The following is a 22530-nucleotide window of genomic DNA, read 5'->3' on the forward strand; positions in this document are numbered from 1 at the left end:
CCTGACCAGGAATCGAAACCGTAAACTCCTGGTTCATAGTTGATGTTCAACCACTGAGCCATGCCAGTCGGGCTCATTGGTATTTTTATTTCAACAGAATTTAGTAAAAAAAAAAAAAAGGATAGACTGGTTCACCTCGGGAAAATAAGCCATTTTCTCTCCCTTATCCCAACAGGATATAATTGACACAGCATGTGAAGTCTTGGCAGACCCTTCTCTTCCAGAATTATTCTGGGGAACAGTAAGTATGCCACTGGGAGTCATGCTATGATACTCTCTGTAACAAAAGAATTGATTAAGCACTTTGTGGAAAGTGTTAATACTAAGCATTTATGTCCATTTTCTTATTTAATCTTTAAAAAAGCCTATGAAGTCGATACTATTATCTCCATTTGGCATATGAGGAAAGGTGATGCTCAGGGATGGGAGGTGACTTGTCCAAGGCCAACCAGTTAGACATCCAGGGTCGGGATCGAGTTCTGTCTGACGAGTCTGCAGTCTACACTATTAACCAGTGTGCTATCTGTCCCACCTACTGAGTCTTTTTTCACATTAGGAGTCGCAAGCACCAGTATTGCTGTAACTTTTTTTGGAGAATTATTATGAGTTTATTTGAGTCAAACTGAAGACACGCCAAGGAACAAGATCTCAAATGCTCTCATTGCTGTAATCCTTTTTAAAGATATTTTATTGATTTTTAGAGAGAGAGGGGAAGAGAGAGAGAGAGAGAGAGAGAGAGAAACATCGATATGAGCAAAACATCGATTGCCTGCACATCCCTTACTGGGGATTGATCCTGGAACCTGGGCATGTGCCCGGACCAGAACTCAAACTGTGACCTCCTGGTTCATAGGTCAACGCTCAACCACTGAGCCACACAGGCTGGGTACCAGTACTTAGTCTTAGCATTGGCAACAGCCTCAAGTCTCAAGGTCCAGCTGATGAATAAATTTGTACTTATTTTTTGGCCTGACTAGTCTCCTTGTATATTTTGTTCTTTTTTTCCTGATATGCCATTTAAGTCTCACAGAATCACAGTGTTTCTGGGAGAGGCTCTGTTACATGTATATGGTGGCTAAATGCTGACAAATAGTTGGGTGTTTTTCACTTTAGTGGAAGCGTGTCATGCCAAGGTGAACGAGGTTGTCTTTCCCTAGAGAAGATGGCCGGAAGAGGTCGCTGGAGGCAGTGGTCTCTTTTCAGGTCCTAACCGAGTCAGTTGTCGGTAGTCTTTTTTGGTGGAGATATGGAAGTTTTAAATTACTAGAGAGAGAGGGTAATTTGTAGGTAATGCTAAGGTCAGTGATTTCTCCCCTTTCACCTTAGGAGCCAACCTCTGGTCTTGGGATCATTCTGGACAGTGTATGTGGAATGTTTCCCCATCTCCTCTCCCCACTCCTACAATTGCTACGGGCCCTCGTATCAGGGAAGTCTACTGCCAAAAAGGTAGGCTGTTCAGTTAGATGCCTAAAGAGAGTGCGAGATGGTTTTTAGGAATCTTTTCTGCTTTCCACATCGAAATCCCATTGCCATGGCAAGAATTAGTCTGAAGTTGAATGAAAATACCTAAGGTAGTGCCTCAGTTCTATAAAATTAAATAAAAATGTTTTCATTAAGTACCTTACAGTAGGTACTGTAGGAATAAGACAAAATATAAAGTTCCTTAATATCAATTGGAAGAGAAGAGTAGAATAAGAAATAAATAGCTAATAAAGCCAGGTGATGAATAGTAAATGTCATTTGAGTAGTACAGACCATACTGCTCTGGTGAGGCAACTATCTGTGGAGGGAGGAGGGGGGGAGGGGACCTTGAGTTGAAGATGAAAGAATGGTGAAGATTTGGCAAGGAGTGCAGAGGCAGTTCCAGGAGAGTTATAGTGGGTTTGTAAGAAGTTTGAGAGTCTACACATACACAGTCTGGCTAGAAGAGCAGAAGGGCAGATGTGGAACCCCTCACATGTGCCCCAGCTAAATGTGTGGCTGTTTGTTTTTTTTCCTGCATGTTGGCAGGTATATAGTTTCTTGGATAAAATGTCTTTCTACAATGAGCTTTATAAGCATAAGCCCCATGATGTGGTCTCCCATGAAGATGGAACTCTCTGGCGGAGGCAAACACCCAAACTCCTTTACCCACTTGGTAAGATGAAGAGACCTTGGTTTAGTAACCTCTTTCTCTTTCCTTTTTTTTTTTTTTTTTTTTAAATTTACTAATTTTTAGAGAGAGAAAGGAGAGGAAGGGAGAGAGAGAGAAATGCACCTTGGCTGCAACATGCATTAAAAAATCATGCATAGCCGAAACCGGTTTGGCTCAGTGGATAGAGCGTCGGCCTGAGGACTGAGAGGTCCCAGGTTCGATTCCGGTCAAGGTCATGTACCCAGTGGGAGATGTGCAGGAGGCAGCTGATCGATGATTCTCTCTCATCGATGTTTCTAACTATCTCTCTCCCTTCCTCTCTGTAAAAAATCAATAAAATATATTTTAAAAAAATCATGCATAAAAAAATCATAATGCATGTTCATTGTAACAAGGTAAAAAATGCAGAGATACATTTTTAAAAGTTTCTCTCTCTCCAGAACTTCCTCCATTAGAGAATCAATGTTAAGAGTTTACCATGGCCTGACTGGTTTGGCTCAGTGGATAGAGCGTCGGCCTGTGGACTGAAAGGGTCTCAGGTTCCATTCCAGTCAAGGGCATGTACCTGGGTTGCGGGCACATACCCAATAGGAGGTGTGCAGGAGGCAGCTGATCGATGTTTCTCTCTCATCGATGCTTCTAACTCTACCTCTCTCCCTTCCTCTCTGTAAAATATCAATTAAAAAAAATATTTTTTAAAAAAGCGTTTACCATGTCCTCTTACATGTTTCTGTATACTCACAAATTCATTCTGCAAGCTGATCTTATTACAGATGGATCTGACTTTTTTTTAGTAACTACATAATTATTTTATTTTTTATTGCTTAAAGTATTACAAAGGGTATTACATATGTGTCCTTTATTCCCCCCGCCCTTGACAATCCCCTGGCCTCCCCTACACCCCAGTGTCTTATGTCCATTTACATAATTATTCTTGATGTTCCATAACTTTTTATTTTTCTCCTAAAGGACATTTAGATTGTGTTAGGTTTTTGCCACCAAAAACAATGCTGCATTTGGTACATAAATCTTAATAAACTGGTGCTTTTATTTTTAGTACATAGAATACCTTAGGATTGTTGGATAATAGGGTATACACAATAAAAATTTAAGTCCACTAACATATGAAATGGATAAACAAAATGTATATCTGTGTGTGTGTATACATATGTATATGTGTGTATGTACACACACACACACACACACACTGGAATATTATTCAGCCTTAAAAAGGAAGGGAATTCTGACATATGCTGTAACATGGGTGAGCCTAGAAGACATGCAAACTGAATAAGACAGTCACAAAAGGGCAAATATATGATTCAACTCATATGAGATACTTCTAATGGTGAAATTCATTCAGACAGAAAATAGAATGGTGGGTGATGGGTTGAGGGATGGGGGGATAGGGAATTATCAGTTAATGGGGACAGTTTCAGTTTTGCAAGATGAAAAAAGTTCTGGAGATGAATGGTGGTGATGGTTGCACAACAGTGTGAATGTACTTAATGCCACTGGACTATTCACTTCAAATGGTTAAAACGGTAAATTTTATGTTATATATATATATTTTACCACAGTTTAAAAAATAATTTAAAAGTTTTGAATACATAGTGCCAAATTGTAAGAAAAGGTACCGATTTATTTTCCTACTGGCAGTGCAGTGTGTAAAAGTGACCAGTTAAAACTTGTAAGCTTATGTGTCTTCCAGGTGCTCAAAGGAGCAAAATATAGAAGGAATAGCCTTGCTCTTCTAACCCTGGCACCACCACCAACTTAGCCAGTGACCATTCCAGTCAAGGGCATGTACCCATGGTACCTACGGTGCCATGAGGTGGTCTCCCACAGTCATGTGAATGTAATACCACTCTGCGCACTCCGCTGTTTTTAGGCGCCTGGAAAGACTCACTTCCCCAAATGAAAAGAGGCTTTTTTCTTTTTAATGGAAAAATGTGTAGCAATGTTAGATACTAGGAAGAGAGCCTATGTGATTAAACATTGGTGTCTGATATAGGAGGTACCTCTTCCTGTTGTGTCCTCAGGTATTAGACTAATTTCTCTTCCTTCCTTAGGGGGTCAGACCAACCTTCGCATACCTCAAGGCACCGTGGGCCAAGTAATGCTGGACGATAGGGCTTACCTGGTACGCTGGGAGTACTCGTATAGCAGCTGGACCCTCTTTACCTGTGAGATTGAAATGCTGCTTCATGTTGTTTCCACTGCAGGTGAGGGCAGCTTTGGGAGACACTGTTATAGGGAAGAAAAATGGACATGCCTAGAGGATTTGGAGGATAGGCAGAGAATTTCAAAACCAAATTCAGAATCATCCAGGTTATGATTAGTGTAATTTGTTACCTGGGTCTCAGGGATTATTCAGTGATCTTAAAGGAATTGTTCTCCGTAAGGTCACAGGCTTCCTTTTCCCTCAGATGTGATTCAGCACTGTCAGCGGGTCAAACCCATCATTGATCTGGTCCATAAGGTCATCAGTACAGATCTTTCGATAGCAGACTGTCTGCTGCCCATCACCTCCCGCATCTACATGCTGCTGCAGCGGTGAGTGCCTGCTCACCCCCGTGGGGTTCAAGTCCACACACGTGTGTCTGTGGGAAGCTCTGGTGTGATAACTTCCCAGCTGAGTGCTGTTTTCTTTCAACATCCTTTCTGAGAGGAGGGACTTGGGAAGAGAGAATTGGAGAATATTTGCGATGGAGCCGGACGTATGACTCATTTTACTGAGTATAGTGTTCTCCAACCAGGTTAACAACAGTGATCTCCCCCCCTGTGGATGTCATTGCTTCTTGTGTCAATTGTTTGACCGTTTTGGCTGCCCGGAACCCCGCAAAGGTATGATACTGAGTCTTCAGAGCAATCCCAAAATATTGCACTTGGTACCTGAGAACACAGGGACATGGACTCTTCTTTTTCCTTCTCAGGTCTGGACTGATCTTCGTCACACAGGCTTTTTACCGTTCATGGCCCACCAGGTCTCCAACATGAGTCAGATGATTAGGTGAGCCAGGTCTTCGGGTGGGCAGAGTATATTCCCTGTGAGCACCACGGACATACCAGGTCCAAGCTAGCTTCATTAGTTTTAAAGAAGCGCCTCTGTGCCTATTTGCTCCTTGGCTCTTCAGCCCTCTGGAAATAGGAGGGATGGATAAGGACAAGGCATCGGAGGCACTGGGCCTTGGGGCACAGAGGCTCCTCTTCCCTGAGGCAGCCCTGAGGTCCTGCAGTCTGCAAAGCCGGAGAGAGAGAGTTCTCATTCAGCAGCAGCCACCTTAGTTCATGGGAATTAACTTTACAGCCTAGAGAATCCGGGGGTATCCGGATCAAGAGGCTTGGCTTCCCTTTCTTAAGCCGAAATCATTCTGTACTTTTCCTTGTTTCGTGGATATTCCAGCTCTCCTATAGACCAGTTATTAACGCAGAGATCCATCTTCCTACCTGAGCATTCTCTCCTTGCTCTCTCTTGCTTATAAGACAATCATGTTTTCCTGATGCTTATTTGATTTTTCACTTTAAACCTCTTAACGTTGTATATCAATAAAACATGCTCTGAATGTTTATCCTGGGTATAAAATTGCCAAACGTGATTAATTCCTTGCGGAGCTTTCCTATTTTACACCCAAGCTATATAACAGTAATAAGAATGTTTTGTGATTACAGTGTCTTGCAATCTTGAAATCTCCCCGTCATTATTCCCCTCTGCCTCTCTGTCTTTCGCCAGTGCGGAGGGGATGAGTGCTGGAGGGTACGGAAACCTCTTGATGAATAGTGAACAGCCCCAGGGCGAGTATGGGGTCACTATTGCCTTTCTCCGGTTGATCACCACTCTTGTCAAGGTAAAATCTGGTCAGATAGAATCATCTGGAATAATTTCCCTGCCCCTGCTACTTGTCTGCAGGCAGAACAGTTGGCTTGAAGTTATGGTGATAGTAGTTTGTGTGTACTGAGTATTTACTGTGTGCCAGATTCTATAGTAGGTGCTTTATCTAAATTATTTAATCCTCAAAACAGTTTGGTGTAATGCACTGAGTGTCAAGCTATTTTGACTGTAGCCCAAGGTACTATGTATATTTTATATCACGTTCCAGTAAATCCATGTGTGTGTGTGTGTATATATATATATATATATATATATATATATATACTCCTAAAACAAGTTTCACAATATGACACTGTTTATTTTTAATATCTTTTTAGTATCTTTTTAGTATTTCAGAGAGGAAGGAAGGAAGGAAGGAGAGAGAGACAGAAACATCAATGATGAGAGAGAAAATCACTGATCGGCTGCCTCCTGCATATCCCCCACTAGGGATCAAGCCCACAACCTAGGCATGTGCCCTGACCGAGAATTGAACCTCGACCTCTTGGTTCATAGGTTGATGCTCAGTCACACCAGCCACGCTCACAATATGACACTACTCTTACTACACAAGATTCACTTTGATATTTTCTAAGACGGTGATCTCACAATCCACTAATGCAGTGATTTTCAACTGGTATGCTACGTACGACACACCGGTGGGCCGCAAGAATTTTAAGACATGTAATATCTATTTAGTTGGGGGCACTGACTCTTTTCCCTTAGATTGTCAAGTGAATGACAATAGCCAACACAACAGTAGCCATCCAGTATGAATCAATCAATTATATTGGACTCATTGCACTACAGTGTTCTGATGTTTCTTTTTTTTCCATTTAGTTTTTTTTATCAGAATGGCAAAAAATATATTTTTTGATGTGCTGCAGAATTTTAGTAATTTGTGTATGCCATGAAATGAAAAAGGCTGAGAATGCTGCACTAATGGATGACAACTCAGTTGGAAAAATACTGGTATAGCATGGATTTCGGAGTCAGAGTTAGGTTTACATTTTAGGTTGACCACTTACTGGCTGCATAACCCGGGGCAAGCATAGAATTTCTCCATTTCTGTAAAATAGGAATGATCAGTGGTCTCCACCTCATGGAGTTGTTGAGGGCCGTATGTGAAAAGCACTTGGCACACTCCCTGCCTGGCGGACTCAGTCAGTGAGTGCTTCAAAAGACAGTTACAGTCCTTTATAGATTAAGACAGGGATGTAAATATAGGTATTAAATATAAAGAATCCCCATTTTAACTCATTTTCTATTTATATGTTTTTAATCTTTATTGTTGAAAGTATTAGAGATGTCCCCCAAACCCCTATTTTAAAAATAAGGTAGCTGGTGTTAACAAGTAATATTAGGACAAAGAATATTCTCAGATCTCCTTTCTGGTATTCTGGTGATGGAGTAAGATAGAGGTTGGGGGGATGCTGGTGATAACCACAATGAGATGAGCATTCTCCATTATGGACAGTCCCATAGCCTTTATGTTTAAGGTCCCTCCTTTCTGACCAGATTGAGCCTTTGTCTCTCTCTTTCATGCAGGTGCCTCTTGTGACAGAGTCACATCGTCTTTTTAGTCCTTTTCTCTATTCTGGAGAATCGTACAGCTTGGACTCGTTACACTAGAATGTTCTGATTTTTTTTCACCACTAATGACTCAGGTTTACCCAGATTTCCTTTGGACCTATGGTTTTGAAGTTAAATCTCCGTTAATTAAGTTATTTTCCTTAAATAGCATAAGCCCTCTCACTACGGTGTATTGTAGGGACAGCTTGGTAGTACCCAGAGCCAAGGACTGGTGCCCTGCATCATGTTTGTGCTGAAGGAGATGCTTCCCAGCTACCACAAGTGGCGCTACAACTCCCACGGTGTGAGAGAGCAGATCGGTAAGGAAAGTGTGGGCAGGGAAGGTCTGCGGAGTTTTTGGCTCCCTGGAGATCTTTCTCTCTTGGGGGAAAGCGTCATCACACATGGCCACATCATTCCTATGTCTTTTCTGGAGTCTAGGTTGCCTAATCCTGGAGCTGATTCATGCGATACTGAACCTGTGCCATGAGACAGACCACAGCAGGTATGAGGGGTGATTGCTAGAGCTTGGTGGTCTTGGATGCGGCCAGTCACCAGGGGAAGCGTGGGCTTCTGCTGTGCAGAGCCGGCTCAGCCTTCCACAGGCTGAGCCCAGAACCATCTCTTGAGCTTCTGATTTGTTTTTCACTGGACTGTTCACTCTTTCTTCCTGTTGAGAGAGAACAAATGAATTGGGAACAAGATTGTTCATAATGATATTGTTACATACACACTTACATCACTTTTTTTTCTTTTTAAATATTTATTGTTGAAAGTATTACATACGCCCCATTTTTCCCTCATTGCTCATATCACTTTTATGATCTTTCCAGAAGTTATGCACATTCATTGGAAAATAATCAGTGCAAAATGCCCTTTGCAAACCTGTTTTCCAGAGATGACTATTACCTAGTTAGTGTATATTTTCTAGGTTTCTTCCTCTGCTTATACTAACTGCTCTGTAACTTTATTTCCATGCCACTACATATAGATCTGCCTTGTTTTAATGGTTCCAGGCATTCCAATGTGTGAATTAATCATAATTCATTTCAGTAAACATATCCAGTAATTGATGGACATTTAGATTGATTCTCAGGGTGATCTTTAAGATCAAGTCTTTTTAGAGAAAGTGATCAGAGTGACTGTGTCTGGCCAAGAGCTGATCTGTATCACTGATGTCCAGTTGTTTCGGTTTGGACAATTGCTTTTTCTTCCAGTAATAGACTTGGTGGCTCCCTAGTAACTCAGAATGTGTCTGTTTTCCAGCCACACCCCCAGCCTGCAGTCCCTCTGCATCTGTAGCCTGGCCTATACAGAAGCAGGACAGACAGTTATCAATATCATGGGCATCGGCGTGGACACCATCGACATGGTGATGGCTGCTCAGCCCCGCAGGTAGGGCTCCCTCCCCCCTTCCCCCATTTACCTTTATTGTGCCTGCATGTTCTAAGAACTCCAGTTTAAGTTAGCACACGGTAGCTTTTTATTTTATTTTATTTATTTATTTTTTATATATTTTATTGATTTCAGAGAGGAAGGGAGAGGGAGAGAGAGACAGAAATGTCAATGATGAGAGAGAATTATTGACTGGCTGCCTCCTGCATACTCCCTCCTGGGGATTGAGCCCTCAACCTGGGCATGTGCCACTGACCGGAATCAAACCCTGGACCCTCCAGTCCACAAGCTGACTCTCTAGCCACTGAGCCAAACCCGTTAGGGTGTGCAGTAGCTTTTTAAAGATTGCTCCTCCTGTCTCCTAGTTTGGCCTGGGGCCTCTAGCAGAAGCTATTTGAACTCTGGGATTATGGTTGGTATGGTTGGAATCTAATTCATGAGAGCACATATGTTGTGAATGAAGTCATGTTGCCTGAATCAACTTTGGTTTCCATTTGGCACCCTAGTGATGGGGCAGAGGGCCAGGGGCAGGGCCAGCTGCTGATCAAGACAGTGAAACTGGCATTCTCCATCACCAACAATGTTATTCGGCTGAAACCTCCTTCTAATGTGGTCTCCCCTCTGGAACAGGCTCTCACCCAACATGGTATGTATTTCTCTTCCAGTTAGCGATGTTTCTGCTCATAAGTACATACTTTTTAGGCTGTGTTTTTAGGGGTCAACGGTATTTTCTGAGTAACTCCTTAAAATTTGGGAATGATCACCAGCTCCCATCCTGGGCTTAGAAATAAGAGGACTGGATCATATTTCATTTCTCCCTCCTCCTGATGGCCGAATAATTAGAACGCATGTTCAATTAGGCTGCCTTCGTTCAAACTGTGGCTCCAAACTACTGTGTGACCTTAGGCACATTGTTAAACATCTCTGCCTTAGGTTTCTTGTCTATAAAGTAGGGATAATAGTGGTGTCTGCCTTATAAGATTGTAATGAAAGACTTGGAAATTCCTGTTTAAATATTGACTGTTATTACTCTTTTATTTTAAATACTTGTTTAATTCTTTGGGACCAGTTTGCTCATTTTCAAGTAGGTATTGGGATAATGTCTCAGACCTATTCTACCTGTATCATATTGGCATTAATATTTTTGCATGTCAGTGCAGTGCTTCAGTGCGATGTCTTTTTCTAGCCTATTTGATCAAAGACTACCTATTTTCTTGAAAATGTATTTCTTTTTACTCTTAATAAATTGCATTGAGCTGTTTGTCCCCAAATCCTGCCTTAGCTACTGAAAAAGGAGGATGATAGGGCCACCTGCATTCGCTCTGGCCCTCCAGGTGCTTGAGGGTAGATTCCCTCACATGTGAATGAGCCTTTATGAATAGCACCCTCTCTTAAAAGCTTGAATCAGGCACAGTTGGTGTTTAAAATATTTCCTGTGCTTCTTCAGGTGCCCATGGGAACAACCTCATTGCTGTTCTTGCCAAATACATCTACCACAAACATGACCCTGCTTTGCCACGTCTGGCCATCCAGCTGCTGAAACGTCTGGCCACGGTAGGATCCCACTTAACCAACCAAAGCCCCAGAAAACTGACTTTGTGTTGGTGATCACTCTTGCCTTCTCCCAAGAGAAGCAGCTAACTTGGACTTCTCTGACTTTTAAAGTGAAGTAGCCACACACACACACACACACACACATGCACGCACACACACATTGTGTTTTATGGGGGTATTTTTGTTTCATTACAGCAGTCTTATATTCTTATTTTTAAATATTTATTTAAATGATACAGATAAATGTAACAGAAAGTTAAGGTACCTCTGACCCTTCGTTCCAGATCCCCTGTGAGCAGGTTGGTATGCACTGCCCCAGATCTGTCTGTGCTTGTGTAGTAGAGGGTGTGCTGGGTGTGTGCTTTTTCTCTGTTCAGAAGTGGAATTCCCCTACACATCCTGTTTTGTAACTAGCTCTCTCCACTTCACACCATGTCTTGCAGTCCTCCATGCAGGCACATTGAAGCCACTTCTTTCTCCCTCACGCTTGCCTGGTGCGCCATAGAGTGGGTGCATCCTAATTCGTTTGGGCTAGTTTCTGTCATTCACTGCTGTAACCAGTGCTGCAGGAAGCATTATCCATAGAACTCTGTCAACTTTTGTTTATAATTTCTAAAACTTAGATAGATAGATGTCAGTGAATATTTAAAAATTTTCAGTCATTTCCAAATAGTCCTCCAAAAAGGATTGTAACAGTTTATACTCGTAACACCAAGTCTTGTATCTCTGCCGTATTCTTTCCTGTTTTTTTAAAATCCTTGCTAGTGGGCAAATCAATATTATCTCATGCTTTACTTTGTATTTATTTAATTATGAGAGAGGTTGTGCATCTTAGTTGATTGCTATTTTTCCTATGACTGGATGGGCATCTTGTGCTGTAGTTTGGGGTGATGTCCCTTTGACCCAGAGCTATGTATGCCTGGATATTCTCAGAGTTCTCCAGCACCCTTCTGCAGGAGCCTGTTGGTTTTTCTGGAAGTAGAGCTCTGAGCCTGTGTGTCCTGTCTCCACCAGGTGGCCCCGATGTCAGTGTATGCCTGCTTGGGCAATGATGCGGCTGCCATTCGCGACGCTTTCCTGACACGATTGCAGAGCAAGATTGAGGACATGCGCATCAAAGTCATGATCCTGGAATTCCTCACGGTTGCAGTAGAGACTCAGCCAGGCCTCATTGAGCTGTTTCTGAATCTGGAGGTGAAGGATGGCAGTGATGGCTCCAAGGTGAGCCTGCACCTGGGGCGAAGCTGGGAGGAGGGTGCTGGGCTCTGTGTGTGCAATTACTGGTGGTGGCTGTGGCCCTGACCTCTCACCTGCCCCTCTTGTAGGAGTTCAGCCTTGGGGTGTGGAGCTGTCTCCATGCGGTCCTGGAGCTGATTGACTCCCACCAGCAGGATCGCTACTGGTGTCCGCCCCTGCTGCACCGGGCAGCCATCGCCTTTCTGCATGCCCTGTGGCAGGACCGGCGGGACAGTGCCATGCTGGTTCTCAGGACCAAGTAGGTCTGACTCTTCCAGAGCTCTTGTCCTTGCCTGTGAGACGGGGTAGCAGTAGCTCCTATCTTAGCAATTTGTTGGGAAGGATCTTTGAGCAGATCAGTGCCCGGGTCTCTGAATGGGAGTGTCACTCTTAGCTATTCTTTTTAATGCTGCCACCAGCAGGCGTCATGTTTGCTCTGAGGAAAAGATGCGTTAACGTTAGAGTTCCCGCCTTCTGCCAACCCCAATCCCATTGTTGTCGAGAAACAGCGTGTTCAGATGCGTGTGCCTTGCTTGCACAGTGAACTGAATGGCACACCGTACGTCTCGGGCCCCGTTTGCACAGAGGGAAGGAGCTTTAACGTGGCTCAGCATGGGCGTCTGTCCTGCTTGCCCTCCCCGCTCTCTCTGTGGGGCTGTCAGAGACGGACAGTGGAGTGCACCCTGAGAGTTCTTACTGGTCAGCTCGGTGATACACAGTTGTGTTTCTGAAGAGGAAAACCTTTGCATTTCGGTAGGCGCCAGTGACCTGTGAGACACATTAGAAATGAGACTGAAAAACAGGAAGTAACCACGAAAGGGAGCGGGGGAAAGGGCTGTGAGAGAGAAGGCGTGATTTACAACATGTATTTTCTTTTTAGACCCAAGTTTTGGGAGAATTTAACAAGTCCACTGTTTGGAACCCTCTCTGCTCCCTCGGAAACATCTGAGGTAAGCTGTGGTGAGGTGGCAGGGACTGAGCTCCTGGGAGGAAAGGCTGGGCTGTGGAGACTGAGCTGCAGAAAGGGACGCCTCCCCTGAGTGAACAGCCAGCGTGCTTTCTTCAGTAGAAACGTCTTTCTCAGAGAAGCGCTCGCTTCCTCTCCCTTCGATGTCTTGCGTTGGGAAGGCGGTGGCGTGCCCTGCTCGGTGTTGATGGCTCCGTGGTCGTCTCCATTGACTTGGAGACACTGTGGACCTGACGCGTGTGCTCTTGCAAGTCAGACGCCCATTCGCATGCAATAGGGAATCGGTTCCTTTGTGGGGGACACCAGGGAAGAGGATCGCCTGTGATTGGTGTCTGCTCTGCTCTTCCCTCCACAGCCCAGCATCCTGGAAACCTGTGCCCTAATCATGAAGATAATATGCTTGGAGATATACTATGTAGTTAAGTGAGTCCTTTCCCCTTTTAGAGTTTAATTAAAGGTTTGGGAGGGGGATCACGGTGGCCTGCCACTGGGTGCATGGCTGTACAAGCCGAGTCAGAAGAGAACTGTTTGGGGCCATTTATGGAGGGCTACTGAGCCCTGTCCCTGGCCAGTCCATTGATGGCATTTATGGTTATCAGAAAGAGTTATTGTGAAGCAGACTCCATTGCTCGGGATTTTATGGAGGAGGAATCCTGGAAAAGGCCTCAGCCTAACCCATTATGTTGAGCAAGAAGCATGAGCCCCACACACTGGAGGGATCCGGAGCCGTCGGCCTGTAGCCCATGTGAGGTTGCTTTCTCTGCCTCAACAAGGGTCTGTGCCCATCACATTCCCATCTCCTTTCTAAAACCTAATGGTAGGTTTTGTGTTTTCTTGACACTCTAGGGGCTCACTAGACCAGTCACTAAAAGATACACTCAAGAAATTTTCCAGTGAGAAACGCTTTGCCTACTGGTCAGGGTATGTCAAGTCCTTGGCGGTTCACACAGCCGACACGGAGGGCAGCAGCTGTACCTCCTTGGTCGAGTATCAGATGCTGGTCTCCGCCTGGAGGATGCTTCTCATTATTGCCACCAGCCACGTAAGAACCTCTTGGGGCGAGTTTTCACAGCAACCATGTGCCAGGGTGCCTAGTAGTTAACAGCCCCTTGGGATGAAGAATGAGTCAGGGTATTTCCCTGAGAGCTAAAATGTAACAGGTTCTGTGTAAAAAAATGGGGGCTAATATGGGGTATTTGATGATATTAGGTCCAACAAGAAGCCCTTATGAAAAGTGCAGAGAAGTGATTTGAAATCCCTTCAGTCATTTCATAAAGATTCCTGTAGCTGTCTTTACAGCCTTGCATAGGTCTTGGGGTTCCCTTCATCTACCTCCCATACACATGCATTGTCTCATGCTGTGTGCCCTGTGGACAGTAGATAAATATTTGTTGACTAGTGAGGTAGCTGTAACAGATGTAGCAGCAGCCTCTGTCGAGAGCTGTTTGTTTTCACTGGTCCTAGAAACTGCATTCCTGGTCTTAGAAAAAGAACAGAGGCATTGTCTCTGTACAGGTGTCTCCTGAGAATTGGTTTTTAGAGAGTTAACATTTGAGAAGAGGTTGCATTTTTTCCTTGGTATTTTTTGTGGCTGGACACCATCATGCTGTGTAGTAAGGACTGGATGTTGAACTGTTCCTCCTGGGGAACCCAGATTAATTCCTTGACTTCATTAATTGCTTCAGCTTGATAAGTGCCCCTTGTTTCAGGCATACTCTTAACATCTGTGACTTGTTTATTTAGTGCCACACTGCCCATGACCTTGGGCCTTTGCTGTGGCACAGTGGTTGTGGAGCCCTGAGACTGCAGACACACCAAAAGCTCAGCCATCTTTGGGGAATAATGGATTTACCCCTGGGAATAGCCTGTGTGTCACCTGCCTTTTAGGCCCTAGCTAGGCAGTAGTTCTTTAATCTTGGAAAATCCCACCATTCTTTTCCCCCTCCTAGGAAACCTATCTGGTTAAGTCCAGGATATTGATGATTCACTTATTCATTGAATGGATGTTAGTGGAATGCCTGCCCATGTGCCAGGCACCAGGGCTACAGCAATGAACAAGGCAGAGAAAGTCTGAGCTCATGGAGAGTGTCCTGAGAGAGAGGCAAATTGTCAACAAACTCATGAAGAAATACAGTTACAGACTGTGATGATTCACGTGAAGGAAGTACTTAGGAGATTATGGTGAAGCCAAAGTAGGATAGGCATAGTCAGGTGATGAACAGATTGAGGCCTGAAGGTGCGAAGGAGTCTTCCAGGTGGAGAGCCTGTGGAAGAGAGCAGTCTGGGCAGATGGACCCAAGCGCCAGGGTCCGGAAGCGGGAAAGAGCGTATATGTTCACAGAGGAGGAAGGAGGCCACTGGGGCTGGAACAGAGCGAACACGAGTGGGTGTGATGCAAAAGCAGTTGGCGCAGGTCCCATGGGGCCTCCCAAGCCTGTTGAGGAGTTTGTCTTTCCAGTACTGGGCAGCCTCCACAGGGTCTGAGCAAAGGAAGGGTGTCATCAGGAGGAGGGGGGAGGCTGGGCGTGATTCTGACCTTATCTATCTAAGGGTAGACAGAAACACCAGGGGCCTCCAGCCCCACTTCATTCAGGGAGACAATGACTTCTCAGTGACAATTGCCTGACAGAGGACCCCACGTTTCTTGGCTTCTAAAGTCGGGGAAATTTTCCCAACTGACATGTTTTTCTGTCCTTTGCAGGCAGAGATACTGCACCTGACCGACTCTGCAGTGCGTCGCCAGCTCTTTCTTGATGTGCTTGATGGGACCAAAGCGTTAGTAAGTGTGTCTGGGAGATTTCACGTTCCTCCCCGGGACAAGGTCTCCGAGGTCAAATAGGAGCTCACGAGTCAGCAGTCCCGCAAGTGATCAGGTCAAAGGGCTCAGTTGGCCTGGGAGGCCTGATGCTGCGGTGGGGAGGCAGAGCTCTGCTGCTGCTGGGCCAGCCCCTAGCCTCTCCCCATGTCCCAGCCCCTGTAGCTCACTGCTCGGAAATAAAAGCATGAATCCAAAAGGTACCCTGTGGACGGAGCTGGAATCTTCTGGCTGGACCAGCCCCCAGAAAGCCTGACTTCTAACTGTCTGCTGTCTTACCTCAGCTCCTGGTCCCAGCCTCGGTCAACTGCCTCCGCCTCGGCTCCATGATGTGCACTCTGCTGCTTATCCTCCTGCGGCAGTGGAAGAGGTGAGTGCTGAGGGGAGAGGCGGCCTGCGGCCAGGGCTGCCTCCTCGGGGCCTGCTCCATCCTCTTTACTGACCCTTTGCCTTCCTGAAGGGAGAAAATGGGTATGAAAAGGGCTAGCTTTCCATCCCGCAACGGGGCTGACCGCCGACTGCCCAGTGGGCATCCTGAGTTGGAGCAAAGGCAGTCGTGGCCTTTCTGTGAGCTGTTTTCCTCCCTCTCGACCCATATTATTTCTAGAGAGTTAGGTCCTGTGGATGAGATGCTGGCACCCTTGACAGAGATCCTGGAGGGCGTGCTGCAGGCAGACCGGCAGCTCATGGAGAAGACCAAAGCCAAGGTGTTCTCGGCATTCATCACTGTGCTGCAGATGAAGGAGATGAGAGGTGGGTGAGGGGCAGAGGTGGTGGCGGTGGCGGTCTCCCGTCCCTGCTGGCAGCCAGGCTGCTCTGCGTAGAGCCAGGCGTTCCTCCTGTGGGGGTTGAATTTTCAGTCTTGGAACTCTGGTCTTTGGGAAAAGTATTTTTCTTCCCCACCTGTTCCTCCTCCCCTCTCATGGGACAGATAACTCTATCCCCAGCTATCTGCCTGGGAAGAAAACTTTGGCGTTCAGTGAGAGGTGGCATGGTGAGTGTGACCGTGTTCTTCCCTGTCGCTTTGCAGTCAGTGACATCCCCCAGTACTCTCAGCTAGTGCTTAACGTCTGTGAGACCCTCCAAGAAGAGGTGATTGCGCTCTTTGACCAGACCCGCCACAGTCTGGCATCAGGCAGCGCCACGGAGGACAAGGACAGCATGGAGACTGATGACTGCTCTCGGCCCCGGCACAAAGACCAGCGTGATGGGGTGAGGGCGTGCTGGGAAGCTGTCTGTCCTTTCCACATGCACCCAACAAATATGAACTGCTAGGCCCTACACGTGATTAGCGAACAAAACAGTCACTGCACTTAGAGTTCAGTCTGGTGAGGAAGTTAACAAATTTCAGACTTTGCAAAGAAGTGTTAGAATTCCATGTGGCAGGTCCAGCAGGGGAGCAATACAGGGAGTCTGCACAGTGTGTGGTTCTCACCAGTCTAGAGACTCAGTGAGAAAGCACCGTTTCAGCAGTGACCTAAAGCAGGCTGTTGTGAGCAGAGAGGAAGTAAGGCCTGCAGAGTTGGGGGCTAGATGACCGGAAGCGTTGCAGGGTTTTTATTCTGGGTCCTCAGTGGAATAAGAACCAGTTTAACAGGCTTGTAAGCAACGGTGAGAAGTGACGAGATTTGTACTCTAGAAAGATCACTCTGGATGCAGTAGCAAACTGTTTTTCAAGCTGTGGGTCATGACCTATTGCTGGTTCTTGAAATGAGCTCATTTGGTAAAGACCAGTATTTTTCTTTTTAATGCTATAAAAGAAAATATTAGCGTGCTTTACAGGATATAAGGTAAGAATACTATTCAATGGAAATATGTAAGTATGTGTATACTGGGGCACAGTCTTAAAGTATTTATTACTGCAGTCATAAAACATGTTTGAGCCCTAACCGGTTTGGCTCAGTGGATAGAGCGTTGGCTTGCGGACTGAAGGGTCCCAGGTTCGATTCCGGTCAAGGGCATGTACCTTGGTTGCGGGCACATTTCCAGTGGGGGGTGTGCAGGAGGCAGCTGATCGATGTTTCTCTCTCATCGATGTTTCTAACTCTCTATTCCTCTCTGTAAAAAATCAATAAAAATAAAAATATATTTTAAAAAAATGTTTGAAAAGCCACTGGTAGAAGAATTGTTTTGGGTGGGTCCAGAGAGGAGGAGGAAAGGCCACTTAGGGGGTGACTGCAATAGTGCAGAAAGGGGTCACTTTGACTTTGTATGCTACCAGAGTCGGGTGGAGTGGGCAGATGTAGGACAGGAAGTAGCACCAACACAGGTGATGGCAGTGTGGGCGATGGGGGAAGAAGTCATTGGTAGTTCTGTCAGTCTAGGGATGGCTTATTAGTGTGGGTGGGGTTGCGAGTCTCTGAGAGGTGGGTGTGGGAGCAGAGCAGGGTTGATAGAAATTCTGAATTGTGTTCCAGTCCAGCTTGCCTAAGAGATGTATGATCCGGTGCAGGCTGGCTGTCCTCTCCTCCTCCTCTTCCTTCCCCTGCACTGCTTCCTTCTCTTCTGCTCAGCTTTACCTCTGGGCCCCAGCAGGTGTGTGTCCTGGGCCTGCACCTGGCCAAGGAGCTGTGTGAGGTAGATGAGGATGGTGACTCATGGCTGCAGGTGACCCGCAGGCTCCCCATCCTGCCAACCCTCTTTACCACCCTGGAGGTGAGCCTTCGCATGAAGCAAAACCTGCATTTCACCGAGGCAGCGTTGCACCTGCTCCTCACCCTGGCTCGCACCCAGCAGGTAGGCAGCAAGCACGAGGCAGAAAGGAGCCTCCTTGTTTGTGCTGAGTGGGTTCTGGCACTGTCTCTGTCTCTCAGAAGCTCTGGCCTACTCAGAGCTCCCCTCGCCCTGGGGGGTTGGCTGCAGGGACAGGTCCCATCTCATTCCATGTCGTTCTCTCCCAGGGAGCCGCAGCAGTGGCTGGAGCCGGCATTACCCAGAGCATCTGTTTGCCCCTCCTGAGTGTGTACCAGCTCAGCACCAATGGAACGGTGCAGGTGAGTTCCAATGGCCTGGCAGCCACTGCCCAGACTGCACTTCCGGGGATGAGCACACCTGCAGCCCCTTCATTGGCCCCAGAAGTTACTCTCTTTAGTTGTTTAGGTACTTACTGTACTGATGGGCCAGAATCCTCCCACCCACGCTCATTGCCTGCAAGAGAAGCTCACACAGCTAGTTAGTGGCAGACCCGAGTCTAGAACCCAGGATTCTTGGATTTCTGCTTAGTGCTCTTTCTTTGTCACTGCTGGCCTCAGGCTCTCTCTGGTTCTGCTGGTCACCAGGCAGTGACCATGCCCATTCCAGAGGTTTCCTTTTCTAAGCAACCAGACTGCCTTAGCATCTATGCTGCATGGAGGCCCCACTGTACCTGTCAGCCAGATTCCTTGGACCCATGTCCTGATTTTGTCTTTCATTTGTGTCTTAGACACCTAGCACCTCTCGGAAATCCCTCGATGCCCCCTCTTGGCCAGGGGTCTATCGCCTGTCCATGTCTTTGATGGAACGGCTCCTCAAAACTCTGCGCTACAACTTCCTGACCGAAGCTCTGGACTTCGTGGGTGTTCACCAGGAGCGGACCTTACAAGTGAGAAGCTGCCAGGCAATGGGGTTTGGGAGTTACTGGGGTCTGGGCCATTCAGGGCTTGAGGCTTGGTAATTAAGGAGCATCATTTCCCCATTTCTTAAAAAAAAAAAAAAGTATTGAGTTTTATTAGAAAGAGGAAGGGAGAGGGATAGAGAGATAGAATCATCGATGAAAGAAATATCTATCGGCTACCTCCCGTATGCCACACCACTGGGGATCGAGCCTGCAACCGGGGCATGTGCCCTAACCAGGAACGAACCATGACCTCCTGATTCATAGGTCAATACTCAACCACAGAGCCACAGGGGCCAGGCCAGTTCTGTGCTCTGAGGACTGCTGGCTGATTGGCCAACTCATGTAGCTGCTCTGCCAAGTGAAACACAGTTTGGAATCATCTCAGACAGAACCTGTTGTCGGAACACCAAACCACCTGTTGCACTGCCATTTCAGTTTGTGTGCCCAGAACCTGTCCTCCCCACAGGAGGGCAGGCAGGTGTGTCAGATCCCTGACTCACCCCATCCTTCCTTTCTCTCCCCTCCCAGTGCCTCAACGCGGTGAGGACGGTGCAGAGTCTGGCGTGCCTGGAGGAGGCAGACCACACGGTGGGCTTCATTCTGCAGCTCTCCAGCTTCATGAAGGAGTGGCATTTCCACCTGCCTCAGCTCCTGCGAGATGTGCAGGTGGGACTCAGGCACAGGTTCTTGGAGGGGCCTGGGGACAAGGCGTGATGGGCACTCTCTGGGGCGCCTCCAGGGACTTTGGCTTAGGGAGCACAAGATCTGGTTTCCTGTTGCTTTCTCTGGAGCTAAATGTTTCCCTCCGGCATATGGCAGCCTTGTAGGTTAAAAGCCCGGGCTTTAGCGGTCAGACCCTTTAGAAACAGGTCTGAAGCTGGGACCAGCCAGAGAGCAGGGCAGGGAAAGAACAGACTCTGGAGTCTGACAGGCAGGTGTCTGTCTGTGCTGGTTGTGACCTTGGCCAAGTCCCTTCACCTCTCTCTCAGCCTTTTTCTGCTTCTGTAAAAGGGGGAAATGATCCCACCTTATGTACTGACTGAGGACTGATGCTGTCCCTGGGAAACCATCCCGGCGAGAGTGGGCCCAGAGTGCAGGTGCTCCGTGATTTGGGAGCACAGTGCTCTGTAGAGACCTGTGTGGTTGATCTAGTCAGTTGGCTGGGGCTGCTGCCAGGAGAAGGCCCTCAGCCTCCCATGTTTGCCGCAGGTCAACCTGGGTTACCTGTGCCAGGCCTGCACCTCCCTCCTGCACAGCCGGAAGATGCTGCAGCACTACCTGCAGGTACCCGCCCCCAACCCCAACCCCACCCCCAACCCCCATGGCTGCCTGGAGTGCCTCACCCCAGCTTCTGTGCTCCACCTCCACTTCTGTCTCCTCCAGAACAAAAATGGGGATGGTGTCCCCTCAGCTGTTGCACCCCGAGTTCAGCGGCCACCCACAGCTGCTCCTGCTGCCCCCTCTTCCTCCAAGCAGCCCACTGCTGACACAGAGGCTTCGGAGCAGCGAGCCTTACATGTGGTCCAGTATGGCCTCCTCAAGATCCTCAGCAGGACTTTGGCGGCCCTGCGGCACTTCACCCCGGACGTCTGCCAGATCCTGTTGGATCAGGTACCAGCGCCATCTGTGCTGCGCCACCAGCCTCCCACCGTGATCTGAAGGCTTGGCTGTGCCCTGCTCTCGAGAGCTGTCTGGGGTCCTAGCTGGGCCCTAGAATGCTCTGGTCTTGCCTTGCAGTCCCTGGACCTTGCTGAATACAACTTCCTGTTTGCCCTGAGCTTCACCACGCCCACCTTTGACTCTGAAGTGGCCCCCTCCTTTGGGACCCTTCTGGCCACAGTGAATGTGGCCCTAAACATGCTCGGAGAGGTGAGTTTGGTGCTGTCTGGCCCCTTCACCCAAATCTTCCTCCCAGTTTACCACTTCCTACCCTTGACCTTGGCACGTTTACCTAGCCTTCCCCTTCCAAGCTGGTTCCTCCTCATGACAGGAGTTTGATGGAGCCTAACTCTGTTGAGAATTATCGTGAGGTTTAACTGATGTAACCGGTAAGGCAGGACCTGCCACAGAGGAAGCTCCCAGAGTTGAAGCTGTCACTGTGCCCTGGGTTTTTTTAACCCTTGTTTCTCTTCCTCCAGCTGGATAAGAAAAAGGAGCCCCTCACTCAGGCTGTGGGGCTCAGCACACAGGCAGAAGGGACCAGAACACTGAAGTAAGAAAGCCCTTCTAGAGTTTGGGGTTGGGGCAGACACGGGCTGGCTATTCTCTTAGCTCAGTGGCCCACCTAGCACCTGCCAGCTTGGCCCTCTACACAGTGCCAACCCTGCCTTGTCCCAGGTCCCTCCTGATGTTTACTATGGAGAACTGCTTCTACCTGCTCATCTCCCAGGCAATGCGTTACCTTAGGGACCCAGCTGTGCACTCCCGGGACAAACAGCGGATGAAACAGGAGCTCAGCTCAGAGTTGGTGAGAAGGGATCGAGGGTCCTGACTAGAGGGGGCAGAGCTGGTGGGGAAAATCCAGCCCGCGGGTGGGGGTTGCTGGGCCTCATCAGGCTCCTTTTTCTCTCGTAGAGCACGCTGCTCTCCAGCCTCTCGCGCTACTTCCGCAGGGGAGCCCCCAGCTCCCCTGCTGCTGGCATCCTCCTCTCGCCTCAGGGCAAGTCCACCTCTCTTTCCAAGGCCAGCCCTGAGAGTCAGGAGCCTCTGATCCAGCTAGTACAGGCCTTTGTCCGGCACGTGCAAAGATAGGGCAGTGGCATGTCGCCCGCCTGCCATTCTCCACCAGCCTGCACAGCAGCTGATGGGGCCGTCTGGGACTGAGCTGCTCCTTTCACCCTCTCCCCAGAGTAGCCACAACTCCAACCACCTGCACACTGGCATTATTTTTATAATAGATCGAAAGGTCAGCAGCAGGGGGCCACAAGTCTGCTGTGCTCCCCCCTCACCTTCCAAGTGCCCCAGAGGGGTATTCCTTTCCTTCAAGCATTCCCCAGAGCACTTGACCCCGGCCAGGGGAGATGGGAGCCAGTGTCATGTGTAGCCAGGAAAGGCTGTATGCACGGGTTTTAAAATGTTTTCCACACTCTGTTGTTGCAGTTTTTGGTAATACTGTGGTCTATTTATACAAATATTAAAATACTGTTTATAGACAGCTGTGTAATGTGTGCCTTTGTTCAAAGCCCAGGAATGGCTAGGCAGCTCTCAGTGCATGGAACAGGGGCCCAGGAGTGGAGGGGAGGCTTGGGGAGGGCAAGTTGATTAGTGGTTGACTCACTAACATCCCTCCATTACATTAATGTTCAAGGGGGAGGGGTGCAGTGTGGACACTTAGATTTTCCCTTCCTTGGCCTGCCTGGTCTTGTCCCCGCACCCCTGCCACACACACTTC

At 47.6% G+C, this 22530-nt stretch overlaps 1 protein-coding gene across 1 annotated transcript in view; it reads left to right on the forward strand.

Annotated features, from left to right (window-relative positions):
• Positions 1-22294, forward strand: part of NUP188 (nucleoporin 188) — a 43637-nt gene extending 21343 nt beyond the window's left edge. Inside the window, exons 13-44 of the mRNA XM_081103941.1 lie at positions 176-241; positions 1327-1446; positions 2011-2137; positions 4207-4359; positions 4564-4690; positions 4894-4981; positions 5071-5147; positions 5868-5982; positions 7777-7897; positions 8019-8082; positions 8844-8972; positions 9479-9618; positions 10420-10526; positions 11541-11747; positions 11852-12021; positions 12643-12712; positions 13085-13152; positions 13576-13771; positions 15431-15508; positions 15829-15914; positions 16152-16297; positions 16575-16756; positions 18080-18280; positions 18445-18537; positions 18966-19124; positions 19668-19805; positions 20349-20423; positions 20523-20750; positions 20877-21008; positions 21278-21351; positions 21477-21606; positions 21714-22294. Coding sequence (XP_080960067.1) covers positions 176-241; positions 1327-1446; positions 2011-2137; positions 4207-4359; positions 4564-4690; positions 4894-4981; positions 5071-5147; positions 5868-5982; positions 7777-7897; positions 8019-8082; positions 8844-8972; positions 9479-9618; positions 10420-10526; positions 11541-11747; positions 11852-12021; positions 12643-12712; positions 13085-13152; positions 13576-13771; positions 15431-15508; positions 15829-15914; positions 16152-16297; positions 16575-16756; positions 18080-18280; positions 18445-18537; positions 18966-19124; positions 19668-19805; positions 20349-20423; positions 20523-20750; positions 20877-21008; positions 21278-21351; positions 21477-21606; positions 21714-21890 — 4044 coding nt within the window. The 3' untranslated portion in view covers positions 21891-22294. The remainder of the gene's footprint in view (positions 1-175; positions 242-1326; positions 1447-2010; positions 2138-4206; positions 4360-4563; positions 4691-4893; positions 4982-5070; positions 5148-5867; positions 5983-7776; positions 7898-8018; positions 8083-8843; positions 8973-9478; positions 9619-10419; positions 10527-11540; positions 11748-11851; positions 12022-12642; positions 12713-13084; positions 13153-13575; positions 13772-15430; positions 15509-15828; positions 15915-16151; positions 16298-16574; positions 16757-18079; positions 18281-18444; positions 18538-18965; positions 19125-19667; positions 19806-20348; positions 20424-20522; positions 20751-20876; positions 21009-21277; positions 21352-21476; positions 21607-21713) is intronic.
• The last annotated feature ends 236 nt before the right edge of the window (positions 22295-22530 follow it).

This window comes from Myotis nattereri (genome assembly GCF_964212035.1).
Source record: "Myotis nattereri genome assembly, chromosome: 12".
NCBI lineage: Eukaryota > Metazoa > Chordata > Mammalia > Chiroptera > Vespertilionidae > Myotis > Myotis nattereri.